This window comes from Toxorhynchites rutilus, chromosome 3 (genome assembly GCF_029784135.1).
Source record: "Toxorhynchites rutilus septentrionalis strain SRP chromosome 3, ASM2978413v1, whole genome shotgun sequence".
In the NCBI taxonomy this organism is placed as follows: domain Eukaryota; kingdom Metazoa; phylum Arthropoda; class Insecta; order Diptera; family Culicidae; genus Toxorhynchites; species Toxorhynchites rutilus.
The window spans coordinates 145,784,748-145,811,293 of NC_073746.1; the positions used below are offsets into that span (position 1 = coordinate 145,784,748).

Below are 26,546 nucleotides of genomic sequence, written 5' to 3' on the forward strand. Positions count from 1 at the left end.
AATAGTAGAAGGAACAATACCGATAGAATACTGAAGCTGGGAACAAAGCCGTTCGAGTGTTCTTGTCATCTTGCGCAAGAGCAACTCGTTCTTTCAGGCTGCAACCGTAGCGGTGTGAACATCGATTAAGCGCCGTTATCGGTCCACCTTGTGGCCCGTGAGCTTGTCCAGCAACAATGGACCACAGCGGCACCGTACCATATTCCTGATCAAGTGGCCTAATGGCATCTTTTGCAATCGCAGAAAAAAACAGTGTGGTGAAAATGGATAAAGTGAAATGAACGTGAGTACATTGTTGTTTTTTTTATTTCAAATTTCAATACGCTCGGTGTTTCAAAAATGAAGATTTAATTCTTTTCGGGGCGAGGGCATATGTAAATATTCGTTTTCCTTTTTGTAAATTGTAATGTTGAGGTTATTTTATGAACGTGATTTTTTTTTATTCCCAATGGGTTATCATGTATCCACAATTTTTTTGTTTTTTGTTTGGACTCCATTCCGATATTGATTCCATAGACATAAAACCTTTTCGTTAAGATGGATTCAGCACTTGGCTAATCATCGTATGGGGATAAAGAATTGATTGCATACAGGAATACACGGAGGAAACTGTGTAATCACCCAACTGTGAAGCAACTTCCACATGGTTTATACCCTGTATTCAGGGATCAAAGGAATTACAAGTGTGAATAGGTTATATTGCGACAAAAGAAAGGGGGCGGAAAAAATCACGCTATCAGCTAACAACAGTTCGATGAAGCGGAAATGCAAGCAAATTGTCGAGAATATTATGAATAGCCATCGCATGCCAATTGTGGTGCCCAAGATATATGGGATCAAATGTGATTCAACATTGTAATGTGTCTTTTGTGATCCCTTCACTTATCTTTTGTTTTATATTTCAGAACAAACAGAAACATCTACAACATAAAACATAAGTGAAAAACAACAGCAATGATAGTGATAAAAGTGAAAATAAAAATGTGTAGCTACCGATCATAAACGTGAGGAGGAGAGAAAAAAACAGCAGGATTTCAAGTGTCAGAAGTGGAGCAGAAACAATCGGTGCAAAATGGGGAACCTCTGCGCCCTGTCGAAAAAGGACAAGGACAATGTTTCGACAAAATCGGAGTGAGTTTTTATTTTTATATAGATAATGTTTTATTCAATACTGAAATGACCAGCATATTCCCGGATATATCAGTTTGATGTATTATTAATTCCTTCAAAGATTCAACCAATATATATATATATATATATATATATATATATTTTTTTTATTCTGACTGCTAGCGACCCAAATTGCGATTTGTTCCTTGGAATGATTTTTTCTTCAAATCTTTCACAAGCGAAATGCGGTTCGAATCCAGGATGAAATTTATTGTTCTCTAAAAATAATTTCCTTTTTTATATTTTTGCATATCAATGGGTAACTTTTATCTTCTTCTATTTACTAGCGTAAGCATCATTTTCTGCTAGTTTGAAGAAAAATATTTGGTTGCTTCCATTTGCTATCAACGGTTCTCCCGCGAATGAATATTTTATATCACTTCACTGTTTGTGTTATATTCCTCTCGTTTGGCTTTTATAATCGAGAAATATGAAGACGCACACCAGACTGACGTCAAGGGTGCTTTCCACGCTCTAATATGCTAAAAACAAACTCATGTTGAGTCTGTTGTTGTTTATATAACTGATTTTCCGTCTGCTCTGCGTGAGGCAGCAGATGGTTCAAATATTTTATCCACTAAGAAACGTATTGAACTATGACATCGGTTCATATCTGTGGAAGAAGCTATGGATTGAAAGCTTTTGATTTGGTAGCTTGTATTGAAATGGTCAACACTTTCATTCTTGACCCTTCAAACAGTCATGATGAATATGATATTTGAAGGAAGTGAATTGAGATCATATAATCAGCATAGTTGTAATAATATAGACTGTATATATGACTAATTATTGTTTTTTTTTACAGATCGCCATCGTATCAATTGGCGGATAAGAGTAAAGCCAAAGCCAACGATTCAAAGGGAGCGCCCTTAGCGGCGCCAGAAGTTACGTCAGATGGATCGGGCACAGGACCGGTATCGAACAACTCAACCACCAGTGGCACTGCTGAGACCGCCAAGCCGCAACAGAAGATGCTGCAAAACATCCAGTCTATCACACTATCAGGTAAGAGCAAAAACAACTATTCGAACCGTATTCGGAATCAATCGTAGAATTGGGCCAAATAGTACTTTTGGACATTACATCTTTGAATCTGGATAGAAATAACATAATGCAGATAGAACGCGTACTTTCAAACTTGCCACCTGACGAATTTCATGCCAACTCAACTGGCCATTGGCAGCACCATCTCAGACAGCAGCGAAACGTTGTGGGTGTAAACACATGGGTCTTTTAAGCAACTTTGCATACTTGAAATATTCAAAAAAGTATTAGATTATTTGTTGAAAGGGTCAAAAACTTTTTCTTGATTTGAAAAAAATATTTTAAAAATTAAAAATCTAATTGTATTTGTATGTATTTGTATGTATGTATTAAAATTTTTTTAAATTCTCAAAAAATATATATATATATATATGAATAGCCCTTACAATATCCAACAAGTCGTCCATACATTGGAAGATGGGTACTTTTACACGGAAAAAGTTTTTCTAACAACATTTTCATGTGTTCTTTGAAAAAATTAAAACTAATACTATTTTTGTTTAAAGTGAAAATAGCAATGTAGTGTATTCGACAAAGTTTTGGATCTTATTAAAGCATAAACTTTCGTCGAAGACGTCAACTTTCTATCTATCTATCTATAGTTTCTGGAATATAAGGCATTTTTGTATGGAGACTCCTGAAAAAATAATGTTTGACTCGTTATATTTTTGTGTGTAAATTCTCGCGTTTGACAATGTTCTTGACATTTTTCTGAATAGAAAAAAATTAGCAGAGCATGTAAATCGCGATAATTTATACATACAAATGTTACGAATTAAACATTAATAGTAATTTTTCAAAGAAAAACATGAAAAAGTTGTTGTTCGAAAAACTTTTTCCCCGTAAAATTGTATGGACTATTCATATCTATTTTTTCAGAGTTGAGGAGTTTTCGAGGAAAACAAATTTTAATTTTCAAAATATTTTTTTTCAACGAATTTTTGTTTTCAAAAATTTGCTTGGTAATTTTTAATGAAAACATGAATAACTCCCTACATTTCATTCTGTAACCAACATTTTGTAGATCTAATATTTTTTAAAGTAAGATTTTCCAAAAAAAAGTTGAAAAAAACTCAAAATTTAAAAAAAAATCTCACGCAATATCTATCAGGCCTAAAAAAAATTAGTCAAAGAATGAAATGTAGTAAAGCATTGAACTTTCGTCGAACTTTGTCGAATACACTATGTTGCTATCTTCACTTTAAACAAAGTTAGGATTAGTTGTAATTTTTTCAAAGAAAACATGAGAAAGTTGTTGTTAGGAAACTGTTTCCCTGTAAAAGTGCCCATCTTCCGATGTATGAACGACTTGTTGGAAATTGTAAGGGCTATCTTCTATCTATATATATACAAATGGATTTCTGTCTGTCTGTCTGTCTGATTCTTATGGACTTGGAAACTACTGAACCGATTAACATGAAAATTGGTATGTAAGGGTTTTTGGGGTCGGGGAAGGTTTTCGTGATAGTTTGAGACCCCTCCCCCCTCTCTAAGGGGGGGGGGGGCTGCCATACAAATGAAACATAAATTTCTGCGTTACACGAGAATTAATCACGCAATTGAAACCAAATTAGGCATATTGAGGTTTTAGGGTGCAATAAATGTTTCTATGATAGTCATACTATACACCCCCCCTTCTAAGGGGGGCTGCCATACAAATGAAACACAAATTTCTGCGTTACTCGAGAATAATCAAGCAAATGGAAACAAAATAAGGTATATGGAGGTTTTAGGGTGCAATGAATGTTTCTATGGTGATTGGACTCTCCACCCCCCTCGCTTGGGGGGGAGCTGTCATACAAATGAAACTCAAATTTCTGCATTGCTCGAGAGTTAATCAAGCAAAAGGAACCAAGTGCGATAAATGTTTCTATGGTAGTTAGACTTTCCAGCTGTCATACAAATGAAACACAAATTACAGGGAGCACACAAACACAAACTTCTGCATAACTCGAGAACTAATCAAGCGAATGAAGCCAAATTTGGAATGTGAGGGTTTTTGGGTATGAGAAATGTTTCTATGATGGTATGACACCCCTCCCTCCTCTGCAATGGAGAGGAGGTCCCATACAAATATTACACATATTTCAACCAAAAATATTCCAACCAAACATGACAATTGAAAATTTTCGGAAAACTGCGAAGGAAAAAGAGAAAATTCGGAAAATTAAATTCCCATATGTTCTACAATTACATAGTGACAAGTGCTGTTAGTCCATTTGATGTTTGCGCTAGCGAAATTGGTCTTTGTTCGAAAGTGGAAATGGATTTTAATATAATGAAACGTACTCCTATATCTTCTTCGATCTAGACCAATAAAAAAGTATCGCCGAATGTGTTGATAAGAGCAGAACTCGAGGAAGGAATTTTCTGATTTAGGGTTGTCTTTATTCTATCCTATTTTCTGTATAAAACATTTATTCCATGAAGAAACATGTTATTTGCAAGTGGTTGAAAAAATTTGAACGAGAGTTGTGTGTGAAAATAATCTGATATTTTAATGATGAATTTTGGTAGAAATACTAGGAACCCATGAACTTGCTCATAGTAAGTAAACGTGAATGTTTGAAGGTATCGATAACAGAAAACAAATTTTGGGCGAGACGAAGTTTGCCGGGTCAGCTAGTTCATATATATTTTTTGAGAATTTAAAAAAAACGTTTTTGAGAAAAATGATTTTTAATTTTGAAAGTACTTTTTTTCAGCGCATTTTAAAAAAAAAATCTTATTTTTTCATGAAAATTTAAAAAAATCCTACATTTTATCCCAATGGACCCAAATTTTGTAGGAATTATAGTTTTCGAGATATATTTTTTCGTAAAAAACAAAGAAAAATTTTTTGGCCTTTTTAAAAAAGTAGTCTAATACTTTTTTTTTAATATTTCAAGTATGCAAAGCTGCTTGAAAGACACCAACAACGTTTCGCTGCCATCTGAGATGGTGCTACCAACTCCTAAGACGAGTTAGCATGGAATCCGTCACCTGTAATATGATCAAGGCTTGTTACTCGTATTTGATATAAAAATTTTAACCAAATACAGATATGACATAAGTAACACTTAATTGGAGAAATGTAATTTTATCAAACGAAAACGAAAAAAGGTTAGAGAATTACAGATTAGGCTCTGTAATTTTTGTCTGTTGAAGCGAATAGTAGCCGATTGTCACAAATTCTTGTTTCGTCCCAAACAGATTCTACTTCCAACAGCCCTATGGCCGCATCGCCTCCATGTGACATCCCGCCCTTTTATCAACATCTGCCACCTACCTTGACACCATTGTACGGAAAGCCAAGCAACAGCCGGCGCACGGATAAATATAAAAAAATTGTCCTATACATATTGGCAGCGGACGATGGTAAGTTGAAGTTGCCCCTCTCATTAGTGTTTATTTTTATCCCTGTGCATTCGGCGATGGCGATACACTTATACGCTGATTAATCTCTCCAAACCAGGGCATCAGGCGGAGAAGAACGTTCTGCGGGATGTGTACAAGGGTTTGAACCAGAGATGCCAAAGCCGCGGGTTCGAGTTGCACGTGTCCGACCTGCATGTTATGCAGACGAAGGGCAGCAGCTTGAACGTAACCACGTGGACCAGTGGGCCGCTAGAGGCCCAAGGTGGCCACCAGCTGGCGGCAAACTGTTTAGCGGAAATTACGCGCCAATCGTGCGACTCGTATCTGATACCTGTGTTGTTTTTGAGCAACACCATCGGAGATCCGCTGCTTCCGCTGACGATCGAAAGTCAGGACTTTGCAGCTGTGCAGCAGATGGCCGAGAAGAATCCACAGGATCGCGCCATTCTGGATAAGTGGTATACTTTGGATGACAAATCGCAGCCGCCGTGCTACCGGTTGAATGCCAAAAATAACTCTGTGAGTGAACATATATAGGTGGAATGGGTTGGTTTTAGTTCCATTTTTATGCTGATATGCTTTCGTATTTTTTTTCAGAATCTCACGGCGGAAGAGTCGGAAAAAGAGCTGTCAATGCTTCTGAACATCTTGGTAGATCTTTTCTCCAGAGAGCTGAGAGACTCGTATTTAACAACAGTTGTGGAACAGGTTTGTTTTTTTCGGTTTGAGTCGCGAATAGACATTCCCTATATATTTAACTTGCAGGAAATCAACAACACTGTGCTTATCAGTCAGGAGCTTTCCAAACGATGTGTTTGGATCCAGAATTGTGTCGCTCCGCCAAAAGCGACAGAAAATTCATCATCGTTAGAAGTGGAAATGATCCGAAGATTGAACAATATTCAAAACGATTTGAAGGTATTAAACGTTTGTTATATTATATTGTTAAGGTAGTATTGCGTTCTTGAGAAAATTAAGGTGTCCCTAAACGTTGAGCGCGGAACTACATTTAATTCTAAAAATACTCTTTGTCTCATAGCACTGCTATTGTTTCGCTTTCAAAGTGAAAGCTTTTTCTGTAGACCTTCCTTCAAATGAAAACTTCCATAATTTTATGGAGGTTGAATCATTCTTCTGTCGATATTCTCTATCATTTTTACGTTAGGTCCTTAGGGAAGGTACTCTCGCCATAACATTGGCAGGTTTAACTTTTCTATTGAGTCCAATACATAATGAATCGACTGGTGTATTCAAATTTACTTTAAAAAGGGGCTTTAAACTACAAAGTTCATTCGTAATGGAAAAGTATTCTTCAACTCTTCATTCACCAGCTGCCATAGATCCTCAATTCTCACTGTCACAGTTTTCGAAACACTCATATACATTATTTATATCGCTCGATTGGTAAAACCTGCTAAGATTGCAACTGATGCAATTTGCATTAGGATTGAACCATCCAATAAACTGTGTTATGATTTTGTGCATTAGTTTTGAAATGAGCCTCTAAGGTTTACATCCTCCGACCCGAGTGCGTACGTTAACAAAATAATCGTTGATTAGAATCATAGTTCGTCACGATAATTGATCTGTTCGGAAGGTAGGATATGGCAATTGTATTGGAACTTCAAATACATTCTTGCTTGTGAAAATATTAGTTACTTTTTGACAATTATCACTTTTCTTTTTTTATGCATAATCTTCCGGAAAAACGCAAAAAATAAAATTATTGTTCGTTCCCAGTATTCAAAAAAAAAAACAACATCAAGTTCAATTGTCCCATGCTGATATTTTAGGCATGACAGGGCCTGAAATCAAGCATGAATGATTCAGTGAGGGCAACTTTTCACATTTCATCAAGCAATAGTTTACTGCTTATAAAAAACCGGCGTATTGCTAAATTGAAACAAATGCTTAAAGATTCTGGCAGGCAAATATGTTAGAAAACTTTGATTGCGTTTTTCTCAGTTGCCATAATTATCGTTAGGAGAGTTTATATTTGAATACTGTATTTTCAATTACATAATGTCCTAAAGGCTACTTCCGACGTTGTTTCTAGATTTTCATTGTTTCAATATATTCCCTTTGAAATGGCATTTGGATATTTATTCACCATGTTTTTTTTCTCAGAAGACATGTCCCTTCATGATAGAACATTGTTCCAACGCTATGGGTTTTATCAATATGTTCCACTAATGATTTTCCTATGTATGTATGTATACAAATTTTTGAATTTTCATAATCCTTGTCGTATTTTATCTCTTGAAGGAGAAACAGATAACGTCTGAACATCTTTGTTCTTTATTGTAATACGTGAAAATTTTGAGACTATATTGGTTCATTTCTTGCTTGCTTTTTTGTTTAATTTTTGAATAATTTCATTCAACAACAATTGTGATGTGAATGATGTAGAATGATGATGTTAACCTTCTCTTTTGACCAATTCTGGTGTTTTTTTTTTCTTAATCGCTTCGTGTAGTCTTTTTAGTCGTGAACAGTGAAGCTCTGAATTAATTGTTAGGTCATGTGGTAACACCTTATATTGGACAACTCTTTTTCAATCCCGCAACACAGCACCACTATATTTGGCATCAATCCACGCTTCGAAATTGTTTGGCGCGATTCGCCGTGATTACCCCATGTTCTTTTGCATACTACATTCCCGTGCACTACCCATTTTTCTTCGCCCGTGACAATTTTGGGCGGGACGAAGTTCGCCGAGTCAGCTAGTGACTCAATAATTTCTATCGCTTGTCTAGTAAAAACACGTCAAGTGATGCCTGAGGCAATCTACATCAGTAATGTATCGTCCACAACAGCGTTACGATTGATTACAGATGTTTTGAAAAGAACCTTGAAGATTTACATCCTTCGGCCCGCTCAATAAAATCTCTGCAACAGTTATCGGATTCTGATGAATGTTACCAGATGTTGTACAATTTCGGTAACATTCTAGTAATGTTCCATAATAATTACTCGCACCATATTTGTTGCTTCCACAAATCATCGTTAAGGTTGCATTCCATCTATTCAACATGCTACATGCTACAAGTAAATAGTGAACAACAATCGATATGATACTTGCGCAATTTTTTATTTTATTTCCATCTCAGCCACTACACAGCAGTATGCGAACGCTCACTGCTCCAATGTATCTGTTCTGATGTTTTGTTTTTATGATCAAACATTATGCTGTTCCATTATTGTGGTGAGTTATGATAAACTTCATTAAATGATGTAGTTGCTCCAATATTGTCGTGCTACACACGCCGCACCGATCCGCAGGGCATTGGATAAGGCCAACATTGCTCGACAAGACCAATTATGTCGTAAAAGAGACTCTCCAGCTAGCAAGAACCATTGACTTGTAGCATGTAGCATGTTGGATAGATGAAATTCCGCCTTTAGGAGGGTATTTATCATTTGAATATTGTTCGTTTAATTAACTAATGTCCTAAAAGTTATTCGTTTTACCAATCCTTGTCAATTATTTTCATATGTCGTCGATTGTTTCAAATGTAAGTAATGGGTTGAATATAAACACTTACCTCAAATACAGAACAAAATTACAGTCTGTTTCAATAACTTGTAAATTACCAAACCGTCAGGTCTCCTTGAATATAAGAAAAATTGGTAACAATATATGAAATATTGGTAACAATATATGAAATATTGATAACAATATATGAAATATTGGTAACAATATATGAACTATTGATAACAATATATGAAATATTGGTAACAATTGCTGTTTTTCGCATTCGAATTACATTTACGTATCAGTTCTCTCCACTTATTGCTTCTGATCCTTGTTGCCAGGCAATTTTCCGGGTTGTAGTATTCCTCTTATCTTTAATTTAGTAATCATAGTTCTCGAAGCGGAGTGGACACTTTACATTTGGTCTTCTAATAAAGCCGTTCTGCAAATCAGATCAGCATCTATGAGACCGTTCCCCTCTTTCTCTCGAGCTGTTATCGGGCCAGGATGAATCATTGCTGACAACTGGTTCTGAGTGATTAGACTTTCACATATTTCAAGAGAAAATTAAATGGATCAGTGTTAAAGTGTGAGTTAATTGGCTGTTACACGTACAGTGAAGTAAAAATCGTGATTTTGGTAGATTTTAGTTGAAGATTCACCAGGAATTGTTTAAAATTATATTGCGGCGGAATAAAAAAAGATAGAAGTTTAGTGTCAAGGAACAAATTGTAGAGCGGTTAGAGAGCTTCAATTTGGTTGATGGAAATATTTATGTTTATTATGTATTTTTTGGATACAATTAAGAATAACACCTTAAAAACCACACCCGTTGAAGTTTCTCACAGCTCAACTGTATCCTGTATAAAATTTTCTCATCTTTCAAATGGAAGTAACATAATTGTCCTACGTAGCGGAATTTTTGAATTAGAGCCAGTTTGAGGCAAACAGGGTCCGAAACAGAGAAAAACTTCATTAACTCTGTCATTGTTGGAATTCGAACATATGCGTAGAAGGTTTTTTATCATCAAATATGATCCTTTATCACATTCTGGAATAATTAGCATTGTTTATATGAGAAAGGTATTTTATGCCTTTAAGGGGATGAATCAAAAATATAATTCTTCTTTTATAATCAAAAAACGAAAAATATTAGTATAAAAAACAAATTAAAAAAATTTTTTTTTACTCGATTATATACAGTGATTCCATTCCATAGGATTTTTTCCTTGTTGAGTATGAACCAATGCATCCGTTGTTTTGAACTATTGTGGTATGCCCCATTTATTTCTACTGCACTTCAAGCTTGTCTACTGCTTATTGAGGATGGAGTAGACTGAAAGCTATAGCGAGATAGGTACCAATCAGGAATAACTTGTCAAATAAAATTTATCGTCTCATAAAAGTATATAATACTGATCGGCGACACAAACCAAACCTCCTTGGACTCTAGATGTTGATGATATTCAATATTGCAATGAACATGGATTCTTCAATTCGGTTGTATGTTGGACATTTCTGGAAGTCCGGCAGCTTGAACATCTACACCATTCTCGTATAACGGTATGATTGAATCATCAACACTCCCACCGGTCGATGTATGGACAAAATATGTTTTTATTTTTAAAAATTACTTTGAGCGGCTCGAGACTGCGGCCACCAATTTGAATTGCAAACCTCTCAAATAATACTCTGCCTGTGCTTGTGCTTTGGAACACTCCGAAGCATAACGAAAGTACAACGCATGTAGCGATAATGTGCGGATATTGTTACAAAAATCAACAATCAGTGCCTTAATAAACCAATCCAAACAAGTCTTAATTTTGAATACATCTTCAAATATACCTTAACACATTGCGGACCGCTCACAAGTTTTCTCGTGTTTCGCGTTCCGTCTGTTACGAATGGATCACTAAATAACCCGTGTTTTCTACACTTGAAGGGTAAATCCTTGGTTCGCCAAGAATCTAACATGGCCTACCGATGGCTCGCCTTCGTCTCATCCACATCGAAGGAAACGATCTCATTCGTGGAATCCGAACAAATGAGGCGTTCAAGTTTGCCCCAAAACGTGCGGTCCTTAATATGTTAAAGATGCCACAAGAGATTCGAACATTTGACTTAATTTATTATAGGTGTTTGTTATTACTGTTATTAGCTTGATACCATACGTTATTGGTTTGATACCAATGGAACTTTGCTGGAAATGCTCTCTTTTAATCTAATCTCCTTTTCTTTTACCACAGTTTCATCTCGTGGACAAGCACATATTCCGCATCCCGCCAACCCTCACCCAACAACAGGAACAATTCGCTGCTATGCTGGACAACTGCCTTGGCACTCTGATAGATGGTGTAATTGAAGAGCACGCGAAGAAATATTCGATCCCGCTGTGCACTTTCGGCGCTGATCGGAGGCTCCTGGGCGAAATCGAGGAAGTGAATCGTCATTCGCGGATCCTGAACGTAAACTGTGCCACCTTCTCCGTCACCGATCGGGTGAAATCCTATCTTACCAGCAACAGTCAGAAACCGCTGGTAATCTACGGGAAAACTGGCGCCGGAAAGAGCGTTCTGATGGCAAAAATCTCGCAGAATATTCACACTTGGTTGCCTGAATGCTATCTTGTGTTGAGGTATGAGAAGAAGAACGATTGATCGGTATTTCATTTGATATTAATGTACTGTATGCTAATGTAGGTACGTAAACTTAACAACCATGACCTCCGACGTAACTTCGCTTCTAGGATCCATCACGGAACAGGTATCAGTACTCGTGAAAGGAGCCCCACCTAGATGTGCCCATGTAAGGATATCTGCAAATTGTATTCATAGCATAATTAAGTAAGTTATTTACTTCATATACATTTACTAGACAATTGCATCGTATTCGGAAACACTGAAACAAACCATCGAGAACACCAAGCAGCGAATCGTTATCTTGATTGACTCGGTTGATAGTTTGCGGGATGTGGACGATTTAAAGTGGTTACCACTGGAGCTTCTGGAAAATGTGAAATTGGTTCTAACAGTATCATCTAGCAGCACGTGCCAAGATTTCAGTCAACTAGGTGCCGAGGAAACGGCTCTGAAAGGCTTGAAGGAAAAGATTGGTGACGCCGACAGTTTCCTATATCTGACACCCTTCACACAGGCGCAATGGGAAGATGTTCTGTGCTTTGGTGGTGGTGACATTTACTCGGCAAACGGCGCTCTACAGCTTCCTGAAAGTTGGAAAAAGTCTAAGGAGAATGAAAAAATCTCCGTTCAGGCAAAGGTATTTTTTGTTAAATAATATTATGGCTTGGGACCGATCTGGAACGTTAATTTTTTAGATCTTGTGGTGGCTTGCGTGGCTTGGAATGACTGATCTAACGAACACCTCAGTGACCCATATTAGCGAAAAGGTGTTCGTGATTCTCGAGGAACGGTTTACTAGGGACATTACAAGCCTCGTCGTTGCATCACTGCTTGCTGCTCGGGAAGGATTGCTGGAAACTGAAATTATTACGCTTATTAGAAATGCGAATTTAGTTAAGGGTTAGTTGTGGTCATTTGTGAGCAGGTTGGGTTTCACTCTTAGACATTTTTTTACACAATCAGGATCCACAACCAAATTTTGGGCACATTTCTGCTGGAACATGGGACCATTACTTTTGCATAATAAGAACATCATAATAGTGGACAGAACACTCAGAGAGGTTGCAAAAAAACGTTATGAGAAGGAGATTGAAGAAGCGCACAAAATTCTTTACAACTATTTCGAAAAGCAGCCAAACTGCTACGTGGACAAAAAGAACAGGAGGTGTGTATTGCTTCGTGTAGAATAGTTCACCATTATTGAGAGCTGTTTCATGTTTTCAGCTGTTTTAACGACCGAAAACTAGTTGAACTCCCATACCATAAATATAAAATGGATGCTGACGAAAAGAAGTTCGCGAGCTCCAGGTACCTGACCGATCTGACATGGATGCAAGAGAAACTACACGCCACCGGTTGTGTTCATATGTTAAATGACGTTTGTCTAGTAAATTTAGCCGACAGTAATAGTGAACCAGCGTTCGACCATCTGGTGTTGCTAAAGGAGTTCTTCGAGACCTATTTCAGGGCGTTGAATTATGGTGCTCAACAGCTGTACTCTTTGCTCTACGAGTTCATCGGCGAGAAAACAAGAAGTGAAGGATCAACATTGGTGAAAAATGAAACACTGCGAAAGTGGAAAGAGTGCATCGATTCTGGCACAGTACCTTTTCTACGGAACGTGGAACTCAGCGAGGCCACACTGACGAAGGGAAACGAAGAAAAGACAGACACGGAGTCGAAAAAGTCTGTCGAGGGTTACGATCTGATAATGAACTTGAGTACGGAAGGGTACTTTGTCATCTCATTAAGTACATCACGGGAAGAGATTTGCGTCTGGGACGTGTCCAGGTGAGTAACCGCTCACTATATACTCTTAAATAAGAAACAGTGAATAATTGAGCAGTACATTTTTGGAATTGTTGAATATTTTATTTCTCTATCCATCGAAATTCTAAATCGTTGGAATGGACGGATTTGTCATGGTATATTGAACGTACACATAAGTTTTGAGGTTATTCCTGTTAATTCCTGTTTATTCAGATGAATTGCGGTATAGGAATTGGTACAATTAATTGTATACAAAGTTTTATTTTTTGTTAGCCATGATTTTCCTCACCTATGAAGTGGCATACAATTTTTGCGTAAAAAAGTCTCGTCTTTTGGACGATCCCAGATTTCACCATTAAAATGGGTTTACAGATAGTAGTGAAGTACTGCTCGGCTAGCTAGAATATTAAGTTATATTTATAGAGAACGAATAACACTGGATTTATGGTTTGAGAAACATGAAAGAAAGGAGCAATTCCAAATGAAATCGTCCTAAAAATGCAGATTTTAAAAACATGTATTTTTGATTCGAATGAAAGTTTGTTTTCCGTTTGGGTTGGAGGAAATATGAGTTTTCCACAGCAATTGGGATTTTTTTCACTCAAGTGTAACTTTTGAAAAGGGCGTATCGATTTTAGCAAGAGAAACCTTCGATAATTTATATCACAAAAACTGTAAGTCGTACCGGAACAGTGTCTTAGAAAGAGTTTTAGAGTATTGATGTTAAAACGTGAAAAAAAATGCACTGAGAAAAAAATAGTATTAGTATTAGTATCTTCTTCTTCTTGGATGGCACCAGTGCTTGGAAATATCTGTATCACACCAATCTTTTCAGCTGATTTTCCGACCACATTCGATCATTATACCATTGCATTCGGAATACCGAAAATGAACCAATGCCTCACAATCACAGCGAGCCCCTCACAGTTGATTCAGTTTTGTTCGTTCTCTTTTTCGTTCTGTTCTGCGTTCACGGAATGTGAGCAGAAGAAAATATCCCTAGTTTTGTCATTCATTGATATTAACACGTTGACTGCCAAGGCAATTTTCAGAAATCTGGCCAAAAATGGCAATTTGATTTTATCACATTATATTATTAAAAACTCAAATTCTAGTACATAGGTATCATAAAAAAATTTTGTTGTTGCTTTTTTCATAAAAATGGTAAGTAAACATAGGACGAGATAACTCGTAGTTGGCGTCCTTAAAAAGATCGCAATCTACGAGTTATCTCGTAGTTGGCAGTCAACGTGTTAATATACCAGTTCATTTACTATCAGCATCGTGCTCGGACATTGACAAAACGGTGAAATTCGTTGAGGAAGATAACGATGTATAGAATGCTCATAATAGTGACAAGAAATTAAATTGTTCAAGCATGCAAGGTTTCCGTCTCAATTAGAGAATGCTTACATTTTACATACTGAATATGTAATTCCAATTCCACTTGTCAGAAATGCTTCAGAAGACTCCAATTCCGATGTAAAAAATACCGTCTTGACTCAAATTTCAAACATTTGATTTTTGACTCAAATTCCGAACACACGAACATAAAATGGTGGTGTCCGTGACACGACCGCAATGGGAATATTTCAAGCTTCCTTTTGCAAACGGATTAAACTGTGCTATAGGACTAGCGGATGAAATTGCCAACATCCAGCTCTGGCTGACAAAGTTTGTATTCGGTACTCGGATCGATTCGGCAGAATGCCTCCTCGCCGTCCAAGCCTATGCAATCCTGTGAGTGTGCATGCAGATCTTACTCTTTTGTTGGCATTCCCGCTTGCGCCACCGATTTGCGTTGCCCTTTCGGAGTAACTTCAAAAATAACTGAATAAGCAAGGCACTGACTGAATGAGAAAATCACACACATATCGGGATATTGAAAAAGAACAGTCACAACATTCCTGAAAATTCAATGGCAATGAATAAATGTGAATAAATTCTCATGACTCGAGCTTTAAGGAAAGCTCAGATAGCATAGAATGAATATGAATGAACACAGTTGTAAATTTGTTTGCCGTCGAATGAATGACAGCAGCATCGACAAGCAAAATAAATGCGTTACACTGATAAAAATATATTTTCAATATTACTTATCAAGCTCAATATTTCCAAGCCCTGGATGACACTAACGTTCCGGGTGGAACTTTGACCTTCGCAACATAGGCACTACTTGCGTCATTTTTATTAGTAGTACTTAGTTGAGTTTTCTATGCCGGATAAAACGCCTTGAATGTATTCTGGAATGGCAAGTTCTAGAATACGCGTGACCACAGTGCAAGCCAGAAGAATTTTTTTTGACGAAAAATCCCCCGGCACGAACGTGGATCGAACCCGAACTCCCGGCATGATAATGTGGGACGCTAACCACTGGACCACGGTAGCACTAAAATAGTATTAGTATAGCATTATTAAATAGTAATAGGTTTTATTTACGAAAAAACTCTAATTTGCAATATATAAAATACATATTTACCTTTATTTTATTTATTTTCATCTCAGTGTATATTTTTTACGTTTTAACGCCAAAACTCTAAAACTCTTTCTAAGACACTATTTCGGTATGAATCATAGTTTATGGGATTTAAATTATCAAAGATTTCTTTTACTTAAATCGATACCTCCAACTCAAACGGATTACAAACTTTCATTCGAATCAAAAATTCTTATGTTTTGTCATTTGTCGATTTCATTTGGAATTGCTGTAAGGATTTATTGAACAACGCGTGAGCAGAAACGACTGTGACAAGCATGAAAAATCGCACTAGACGGCATTGACAGCAAAAGGCTGTCTCTCTTCTCATCATCGATTGCTAGCTACAAGATCAATCGTTGAAGAGAATCCCTGCAGATCCAACGGTTTAATCAGTATGTTTGTTTCCATCTCCTCACGGTCTCGATGTTCTACAATCGACGACTTATTCTTTTCGATCTGATGAACTTAATGCACCTCCGGCTTTCCTCCATTATTTCAACAGGTTTCGTTAAAGTATGCAGAACACAACGTCAGTAGGAGTGTTTTGTATTCTGAAATTACTGGCCTAGTCTGTATCGCAATACCCTATCCACTTTCCATTTGAATCACCACGCCTGATCGCTACTTAATCTGTTTCCTGGGGTGCTCTAACACTTCTTTCCAGCCACTACTGATATCACTACTGATACTGATACACTACTGATACTTCACAATTTCACCAGTTTCGTTCCTCTTCAGCTTGAACACCTTTCGACATCAGACTTATTTTAGACTTTCAGGTAACTTCAGAAAGTTCCCTGAATCGTTTATAGCTTGCGGTTCGATTCCAGCAGCCATAGCACTCTTCCACTCGGCATAATGGAAGAAGTGACCGCTTCTTTGAAGTTACATGGTTCCATGAGTTAATCACGCAGTTAATCACCGACCACAATGATCTCTTCCATCAGTCCTTTCGGTAAAACTCCTCTGTCCGATTTCGTAAAACACCTCGTTAGCCCTTCCTGGGAAAAACCGGTAAATGATATTTCCCCCTCAGATGTATTTTCGTACAACGTGCTGAATCAGTTCCTGCGTCCATACCCCCTGTAAACGAGCGTGGATACTGCTTGTTCCAGTCGACCCCAGTGCCTCTAACACCATCCTATCAGCCTTTTGCAGATGTTTCTTTCTTGAGCGATTCCGATTTCTCTCCTTACTACTTCAGGTTCAATGATCCCTCAGCTAGACGTTCTTCAAACCGCGTCGTGTCGCTCAAGCCACCGAACTATTGTTTTCTATGTATTTGAACTTCCTGCTGATCGCAACATAGTCACTCTCCGTATCCATCTATTGAGCGACATGCCTTTTGCCAATCCGCGTATCCAACGAGAAGACCATCATTTTGTGTTCTTGTCTAGCTTTCGTCGCTTCTTCTTGGATACGTGGACAAAAACCTTCCATTCAAAGATTCGCAAACGAGCGCAAGATGGTTTTCCAACTAATGTTTCCCCATTAGTGTGACGTTTTTCTGATAGTTTTGTTCAGCTCTATGGTCAATAATGACGGAACTATTTATTTATTTATTATATGACCCAAATTAGAGAAATTATTGAACCATAGCCAATATTGCTCATTGAGTGCAATGTTTAAAGTCAAGAGAACGTTTATCCAACTCCAAGGTGGTGGCAACGTTTATTCGAACATATTTTGATCTGTTTAGCTTTACTTAGAGTGTGCTATTGAAAAATATTATCTTTGTCTGACTGTATTATTTAATTATACCAAATTTGACAAACGCTTGTTAGAGTATTTTACAGGTACTGGATAAAACATAAAACATAAACATAAACATAAACATGAGCGCTCCATCATATGTAACGACTTTGTCCAAGACAGTTTTTGTCTAGAGACTAACTGTCGAGCTATAGATGCAAATTTCCACTTAAATTCTCTGGACCATTGTGCTTCTCGCACAATCGCACTTCTCGACTGTAGTGGCGGCTTGCCAAATCTGGCCAAAACTTCACCGGATCTTTGTGAGCCTTAATAAACGGAAGGAGAAGGCAGTCTTCCCAATAAATTTTCGGGTCCATTGTCTTGTTCGTGACGAGAACCTCAGTTTCTGTTCACAGCTGCAAATCCCTTGATGCAAAACTTCCAAGCACGTCTTTTGGACATCAGATTTCGCTTCAGAGTCCTTTTTGGTTGCTCGCAGGCACGGAACTTACGATAACCTTCTCGCATATGGATTCTTCGGATGGTACTAAGAGGTGTGGCGATGTCATAGTGCGAGAGTCCCGGGTTTGTCTTGATGGTTTTCAATACCTAAACCTCAGTTTACGATCGTAAGTTCCACTACGACGCGTCCTCTGATCCATCCGAACATCAGTGGTACGGTCATGTTTCCACACGGTCGATTTATCCACTTTCATCGATTTCGCGATTTTAGTACCTGACCACGCTGGATTTTTATTGTGGGTTTCCAAAAACAATTTTTTTTCTCTCGGCTTCTATTCAGCATAACTTTTTCAAAACTAAACGGATCATCGTGATATTTTTATAGTCTACAGGTTTACCAAACAATTTGCTGTCAACAGATCTCAGATACGCCTACTACGACCACTACTAAATTTTGTGAAATATTTCTTGAACATTTTTCCATTTTTATTTTAAGTTGGTGCTACTGATAGTAGTCTTAATCTCAATTTTGAGCGCGATCTGTCATTTAGTTTTTTCGTGTTTGTACTTTGTTGGTCAAAGATATTGTATGAATGTTTATGTTGCAAACAAAATTTCTTATTTCTTTTTAATTTCTTGAAGATGTTGTAGAATACATTTGGTGACTAAACTATGTTGAAAAAATGGAGGGATGGTTGAGGCATTCAAAGACTGTAGAGAAGAGATGAACGATTTGCCACAACAAGGACAACCTCAACTGATGAAAACATCGTCAAAATAAAAGGAGTGGTGCTCGGAAATCGTCGTTTAAGTTTGAGAGAGCTAGCCCGTGAATTAAATATCTATAAAGAGACCGTTCCTCATATTTTGGTTGAGTTTTCGAGCATGAGAAGAGTCTCAGCACGACTATTACCCAAATATAGAATTCATCGCAAACGGCCAGATTTGTGAAATGATAACACTTAGCTTTTGTACCACGATAATGCACCAGCTCTTTGATCGATCATTGTGAACGAATTTTTGACCAAAAATGGCACGAATGTGATTGAACAAGCACCATATTCTCCAGAAATGGCCCCGCGTGACTTTTTACAATTCCGGAACTCAAATTATCGCTTCTTGGGACCCATTTTGACACCATTGAAGACATAAGATCGAATTCGCTGCGTGAACTACCGCTGGCTCGGTAATCATTTGTTTGAAATTGCATCCAAATCAAATCTCAATGAATGAATGAATGCTTTGTATTCTCCCACTAAAGGTCACGAGTTCAATTCTCATTCCCGACATTCTTCCGAAATGGATGTAAAGTGACGCAACAGACAAAAGTGTTGGAAGTCACTATAAAGCAGAAAGATATTTTTTTTTAAATATTGCCGATAGTTTTTCTTGTTAGTGTGTGAGTGGATGAGTATTGTTATTAACATAAAAATCAATTATATTGAACTTGTTGGTGCTCTAGAAAAGAACCGTTGGGTTTGCGTGGCTTTGTAAAAGAAACAGAAGATGTTTGATATATAAATAATTTTTGTTCTCGTGAGAATAGTACATGCGATTTTTCATGACCACTCCACGCGAAATCAGGATAGAAACTGATGCTCTTGGATACTATTGCGTCACTAGAACACCTAGCCGATTGCCCAAATGTATGCGAATCTTATTTCGCTCTGGGGCCTTTACAAGCGAACATTTTCTCATGATCACTTCATGCGAAAACAAAAGAGAAACAGATGCTCTACGATTGCGTAACGGAGATCGATTGCGCAAATATTCCCCTCGCTAGGGCGCTTTTACAAACGAACATTTCCTCATGACCACTCCATGCGAAAGCAGAATAGAAACTGATGCTCTTGGATACCATTGCATCACTGAAACACCTAGCTGATTGCGCAAACGTATGCGAATATTCCTTCGCTCGGGAGCAGTTACAAACGAACATTTTCTAATGACCACTCCATGCGAAAGGATAAGAGAAAATGAATGGATTTCCGAGCTGGCATCCGCTTATATAATGGTATACGTCACCATTATACACTGCGTTTCACAACTATAGAACCACTCATTTTTCCTGAGTTTCCAGGAATATGTAAGAAGTCGGATTAATTGAAGTATATAGTGTAGGACATAACAACTATCTTTATTTTAAAGACTGGCCGTTTGAATTTTATTGTTGTGTTCAGGCGCGAAACATTCAAAAAACAAAAATTCCAGTGTTCCATAACTATAGAACCAGATGGGAAAACGCTCACTTCTTTACAAAATTAACGTCAATTTCACATAAACTACAATAAGTTCCTAATTCGTAGGTCATCTTTAGTTCTCAATCAACTTAAATAACCCATTCGGGATGGTTTTGACCAAGTTGCGCCATGTTGTAGTGTGTATCTCGTTCTACGCAGAAGATACTGCTCGTTTATGCTCTTCAAACCACTCATACTGCTTGTAAGCTGCATCTACTAATCGTACGATTACTCCTTGTAAATAACCGGCCTCCGTGGAATACACCATTTTGCCCCGGGACGCGGAAATGTGTCTTACCTCTTATGTGGCTGGAACAAGGAAGGGGACGCTGTTGTTGTGTGTGACGTGCTCAGATGAGCTGTCAGGCCGAGGTGCAAGGTTGCTATGCTTGAGGTATATACGAATGGTGGGATGAACGAGTGTGGAGAGATATTTATAGCTGACAGTGTTGCCAATATGCATTCTAGCGTCCACACACTCCTCATAAGTTCTTGATTGAGTTTTGATCTGGTAAATAAACTGACCAGTTCAGAATCTGAAGCCCCTATTCAATAAACCATGCCTTGACTTTCCGGATGCTACGAATTGATGCCAAATTACGACGTCTATGATAGTAAACGTTTCGAAGCGATTAATATTTTTTTTCCATTATCTTCTAGATGCTGCAAAGTGCGCACCTTAACAGGAGTACCTCAGCCGACCGCAATCTGCCCTGTGGGAGACTACGGGGTGGCAGTGTTGTGCAGACGGGAGATCAGAATCGTCGATCTGGACGAGGGAAAGTTTAAGGTCACTCTCAAAGGAGTAATGAACCAGAAGATGCCATACTTTGGTTTGCACGATCCGTCCCACCTTGTGTGTCTGTCCCGGAATCGGATGTACGTCAATTTGATGAATATCGATTCGGGTGACTGTGTCACTACGTTCAAGGCCGGGGAGGATAGGTTCCTGAATTCGCTGCTAGTTTCAGGGGACGGAAGGTACGTAACGTTTGGATGCTCCGGAGATCATTAATGTGAGATTTGTGTTTTTCCTCAGGATTCTGGTCTGCGGCGATGAGACCCAGAAACCATTCCCGCTCCTCGTTTGGCACTTGTCGCAGAAAAAGTTAATGTATGATCTGAGAATACCGCACCATGATTTCATAACGTCACTTTCTGCGATTACACACGAGGGATCCTACGTGTGTGTTGTTGCCAAAGAACTAGCCGAACCCAATCCGAATTTCATCGTAGTGTATGACTTACAAAGTGGGACTTTGTTCAAGAAGTGGAAACCACCGTGCAATACGGTATCATTAGCCATCTCCCAAACGAACACGTGTGTTATCGCCGGATTGGAGGACGCATGCATCGCGATATGGGACTTGGTCACAGGTATTTATGAGTTCATAAAACAAGACGTAAATAATTCTGAAAAGATTTGAATTCATCAACAGGAAACTGCCGCTGTATGCTCACGGGCCACAATGCACCTGTGACGCTATTGAAGCTAGATCCGTCCGGAAAGATATTGCTTTCTGGAGACAGAGAAGGTCGAGACTTATCAGTTCGACTTTGGGAGCTAGACAGCGGTAAATTGTTGGCGGTGTATACACCACCCGAGAAAATTACCGCATGCGAGATACTGAATGGTGGACAATATCTCGCTGTAGCGTTAGAGAATAGAGCTAATATTATTACTTTAAGCCTATCAGGAGTACAGAACGTACAAGATCCCGGGACAAATGCGGAAGCAGTTAGCTACGGAAAGGTAGAAAACTGTGGAATGGTCTTCGACCTAAAGCAGTGAACGGCGTATCATTAGAACTATAACATTTCTTTTACATCTAAAATCAAATCCTAATTCTAGAATTGGTGGAAACAGTTGCTCGATGATGCAATTGTTCCCGATTTGCTTAACGCTATCTACATCATTTATCATACATCGATTTCACGACAAGTGAAGTTTGATTGACAACTAATTAATAATTTTTAAAACATAAGGCAAGGTTGAATTGCTTAATTCAGCGTATCGACTGTTTTCGGTCGATTTTTTTGGCAAATCATCCTAAATTATTAATTCATAACATTTCAATATTACACCATAAATAATCATACATCATATATCATGAATCGATTTCACGAAGGACAACAAGGACGTGTGTCGATTCGAGCCAGATTAGTAATTTCCATTGGATAGGGCAAGATTGAATTTTTGTTTTCAACTTAGCTTATTGACCGTTGTTGGTTGATATCATGGATTATTAATTTATAACCATTCTCATTCATTTTATAGTTGTATACGACTAGCTTGTAGCAGTAGACTAGAATTTCATTAGGATTAGAGGAGCGACTTATTTATCTGTCCTCTACAGTGCATGTGTAGAGGCGATGCAAGTGTAACGCCCGTCTAACATTAGTAGTATGTTTGCATTGCTTTCGGTTTTGTATTGGAACATTTGTTTCCGTTCGAGGTAATATATATTAGTTGTGTGGTGTGAACAACTTTTCTTTTCTATTGCTGGGAGCGATTCTCGATTGGAAGCGACGCATTTCAAAATGCTAATGATTGGATCTACGAGTGGCAGTTCAGAATAGGTGGCCCTAAACCGACTCCCAAATTTCATAGACCATCAAGTACCTGACATATTCGTTTGTGGCTCTTGCTACACATACACGCAAAGCATCTGTTGGGCACTCATCGCATGTTTACATTTGAAGTTTCATTGCAGCAGAACCGGAGTCATTATCAGTGGATGTTCTTATAGATGATTTAAGGTGAAAGTGGAACGAAGTCATTGTAGTAGTATAGGTGAAACCACGTGTTCTTATGGGGTAACAGTGTTTGTGAGAGAAGAGCGAAGCACACCGTTTGTTTTGATTTTGATACGTAAATAGATCGATTCATTTATCAGACTGTGTGGCGCTTCACTGACACGAGTCTTGAAATACACCCAGGTTTTTTTTACGCGGTTTGTTTTTGCGCGGTTTTTTACGAGGTTTTTTACGCGGATTTTCCTATTAACGCGGATTTTCCAATTAACGCGTAAAAAAAGACCAGTGCAATATCAAATCTCCCCTCAGCTCATATTTTTCTCTCATTTTCCCTCAGAGCATATTACGGTAATTAGTGCTTGTAACGAAGCTTAGTGCTTAGTGCCGCACCTTGTCACGATTCTTAGGTGGATTTTAGGGCGGTACAACGGGACGGGGTTTTTACGGGCAGCGATTCGTGAATGTCTTTCCCTGTCTACTTAGCTCTGGACGGTCTCCATCGACAGAATACTTATGACAGACATACAGCTGTACTACCGTTGTACTTCGAAAATTGTATGTCTGTCACCATGTACAGCGCTAGAACCATGCAAGCAACTCGGTACAATCGCTGTACCTGTGCCGACCTATTTTACCGTTGTACATGCGGCACAAATGGTTAGTGGTGGGTAGCATGAACAATAAACTTGGTAACACTTGGTAAATATTCTTTTCATTGACTTTCAAAAACGTTTTCTTAGCGATAACTTTGCAGAAGCCACATTTTCCAGGATTGGTGAAGTCACTAATGGAAAGCGTTAAGGACAATAAAAAGACTAACATGGGGCATTTATCAGATTACTGTGAAGTTGTTACTAAAGAGCATCTCACATCTTCCAAGTTCACCAAAAAAATGAGGACAGTTTTTAGGAACTTCTCTATTGGAAACGAGAGATAGTTAATGAGACGCCACACGGAAATGACTTTTTTTTTATTTTGGCTTAACGTTTTTACAGCATGCCCTGTATGTTCTCGTAGGATAAAATTTCAATTGAATATTAAATTTGTAGCTATTTTTGTAGAATAAAGCATTAATTTTTCCCAAAAAATGAAACTTACCGGTACTTTTATTACTTTGGAATTATTATATCAAGTTTTCGATTCTCTAAAGGTGTCGGTTTTATCTCGACAGGGTATCCGCATTCCCGTTTATTTCACCTAAAAACGTCAATTTTTTAATTCTATCAAAATTCGAGTTCTACTCAAGAAATAATACAGATACTGTAGAACGATTTATGAATAGTTGAAGAGAGCTTATGTAACGATTCAAAGTCGAAGAAACATGGAAGATTTTGGAAATATGTGGAAATGCTTGGGGTGTCGGCTTTACCCTGATTCCCCCTAATATCTTATTTTGCCTTTGGTTCGCACTGGAGGTTTTTTTTAGAATTTAAAACGATGATTAAAGTGGCAACACTCATATTCTTTAGACAATTTTGGCTGCGACATAAAACATATTCTGACGACAGATGCGGGAAAATACAGATACCGGTGTTTCTAATCAACAAGTTGAACGACAAAAAACAAAACACTCGATAAACTGTGACAAATGAGTCACTAGCCTTTGGCTGATCAAGCCAATCGAATTTCTCGACTGCATAGATGAATTTGATCCGTTAAACTACGGAAAGATTATGAACCTCGTTGCCCATTCATTTCCCTACATCTGGCTCTCCAAACGTAATTCGAGGTTAAGCGACCGGTTCTTTCGATTATCTTCATTTCACGACAGGGTTTGATTACAGCATCCGCCATAATACTTTACTGGCTCTTCCAAAGAAGAGATAAATAAAGGGTGCTACGATCAAAATTTGGTTAAACAAGAAGGAATAGGCTGGCTCCTTTTATACCCTCGAAAATGTGTGACAAGCTTCCTCCATAAAGTTTGCTTTCTAGAGCAATTGCATCAACAAGCGACTAATTAGATGATAGAATTGAAGGTGCGCTACAGTAATCCAAAATCGCACATAAAACCCTTTTCGAAGTTCAAGTTTGAAGGTATCGCTTTTTGGCAAATAAAAATCAACTGACGCTAAACAAATGCGAGAAATATGCTGCCCGCCAACAAAGCTAAATCATTCGTGATTTTGAACTAAGAACTCCACGACTAATATCGTATGCTGTTGTCCCGTTGTTCGCAGCTTTCGATAGGTTTAATCGTAAGAAATGTATTAGAACAGTGGGAAACGAACCTTCAGTCTAAATAGATGGTCAAAATGGTTCAGCGGAGTTAGCGACACGTAAATAGCATCAATTTAAATTGTTAGGTAATGCTAAAGCTACAGAAGCAGCGCGCTCGGGGCGTTCTAGAAGCAGAATCGTGAAAATGTGTCTAAACATAATCATTACCCGTAAGAAAACAATCCGTATATTCAAATTATTGTGCGTGGAAATTGTTAATTTGCAGATAAGCAGATATATAGCTAAACAATTCGAATTAATATATTCACTTGCATAAGATCGAGCGTAAGATTTTGAGCAATTGTACAGAAAAAGAATGTAGTATCGCGTAGAAGAAACGCTATCGTTCCCATTATCAACAAAAATGGTATATACTAAGCTTGTGGAATAGTCGGATGCTAGTGTATCCATCAATTTCATCTATAAATGAAATGCTGTTATATTCTGTACACTAACTTCCCTTTTTGAACCCTATACCAAGGTTTGGCTTCCATTTATTATAAGTATGATCGTTTAATCTTCAACAGTTTTTCTTTCGAAAACGTGTTGAGTCGCACGAGTATTTTCTAATATTATGAGAGAATTTTGCTCCGTTTTCTAACCATATTCAAATATAATTCTCGCACAAATGTGTAAATCTCGCACCTCATTATACAGTTAGTACATTGCCGTTCATAATTCGTGTAATTTCGCTAATGAGCGTCAATTTATTGTATCCTTCTATTGTCAATACACCGAAGATGACAAATGTAGCTAAATCACAATTACACCATCCTATCAAGAGGCATCTTAATGAATGATAATTACAACATTTTTAATTATCAGCCAGGACTCAAACAGATTATAACGTAGTTTAGTGAGTATTCTGATTTTCATAGTCACGGTGCCATACAAAAATGAAGCAACGGAACACACAAAGCATGAACTGATATGCGGCAACCCAAAATACCAAAGCGTACTTTAGTTGCAACTGTCTGTAACAAATAGCGAGAAACAATACCAAAAACCAAGCTCATCTGGTATGAGAAACTAAGGCTGGACCTTTGAAAACCAATATAACAAAAGAGAAAAACTAATTAACCAAGCATAAAAAACAAACAAAAAATCGTTAGACAAACTATGATCTTAGTGTTATTAATTGTTTTCAATCATAGCAGAACCAAAATGGCGAAAATGAACGACATACCTAACAGCTACAATCAAGCAGTACGCATAAGACTTAATCGAATATATTTTTT

General features: G+C 37.8%; 1 protein-coding gene across 2 annotated transcripts; it reads left to right on the forward strand.

Moving 5' to 3' along the window:
• The first annotated feature begins 79 nt into the window (after nt 1-79).
• LOC129775455 (uncharacterized) lies at nt 80-22,818 on the forward strand. Of its 2 annotated transcripts, none has more exons than XM_055780227.1 (16): nt 80-283; nt 906-1,131; nt 1,976-2,175; nt 5,407-5,571; nt 5,669-6,090; nt 6,169-6,279; nt 6,337-6,489; nt 11,293-11,681; nt 11,746-11,851; nt 11,921-12,322; nt 12,381-12,585; nt 12,649-12,850; nt 12,910-13,476; nt 20,992-21,312; nt 21,371-21,708; nt 21,753-22,818. In XM_055780227.1, the coding sequence occupies exons 2-16, from the start codon at nt 1,073-1,075 to the stop codon at nt 22,121-22,123; spliced, it is 4,011 nt and encodes a 1,336-aa protein (XP_055636202.1). In that variant the 5' UTR covers nt 80-283; nt 906-1,072; the 3' UTR covers nt 22,124-22,818. The 2 variants fall into 2 exon arrangements, with proteins under 2 accessions (XP_055636202.1, XP_055636203.1); XM_055780228.1 differs by having other exon boundaries at nt 21,771-22,818.
• Nucleotides 22,819-26,546: the final 3,728 nt, after the last annotated feature.

Bases quoted from the DNA above. Each gene is read 5' to 3' on its own strand.
- LOC129775455 (XM_055780227.1), top strand. From the start codon at position 1,073: ATGGGGAACCTCTGCGCCCTGTCGAAAAAGGACAAGGACAATGTTTCG. The intron at 1,132-1,975 runs GTGAGTTTTTAT...TTTTTTTTACAG, and splicing joins AATGTTTCGACAAAATCGGA to ATCGCCATCGTATCAATTGG. The intron at 13,477-20,991 runs GTGAGTAACCGC...ATTATCTTCTAG, and splicing joins TGCGTCTGGGACGTGTCCAG to ATGCTGCAAAGTGCGCACCT.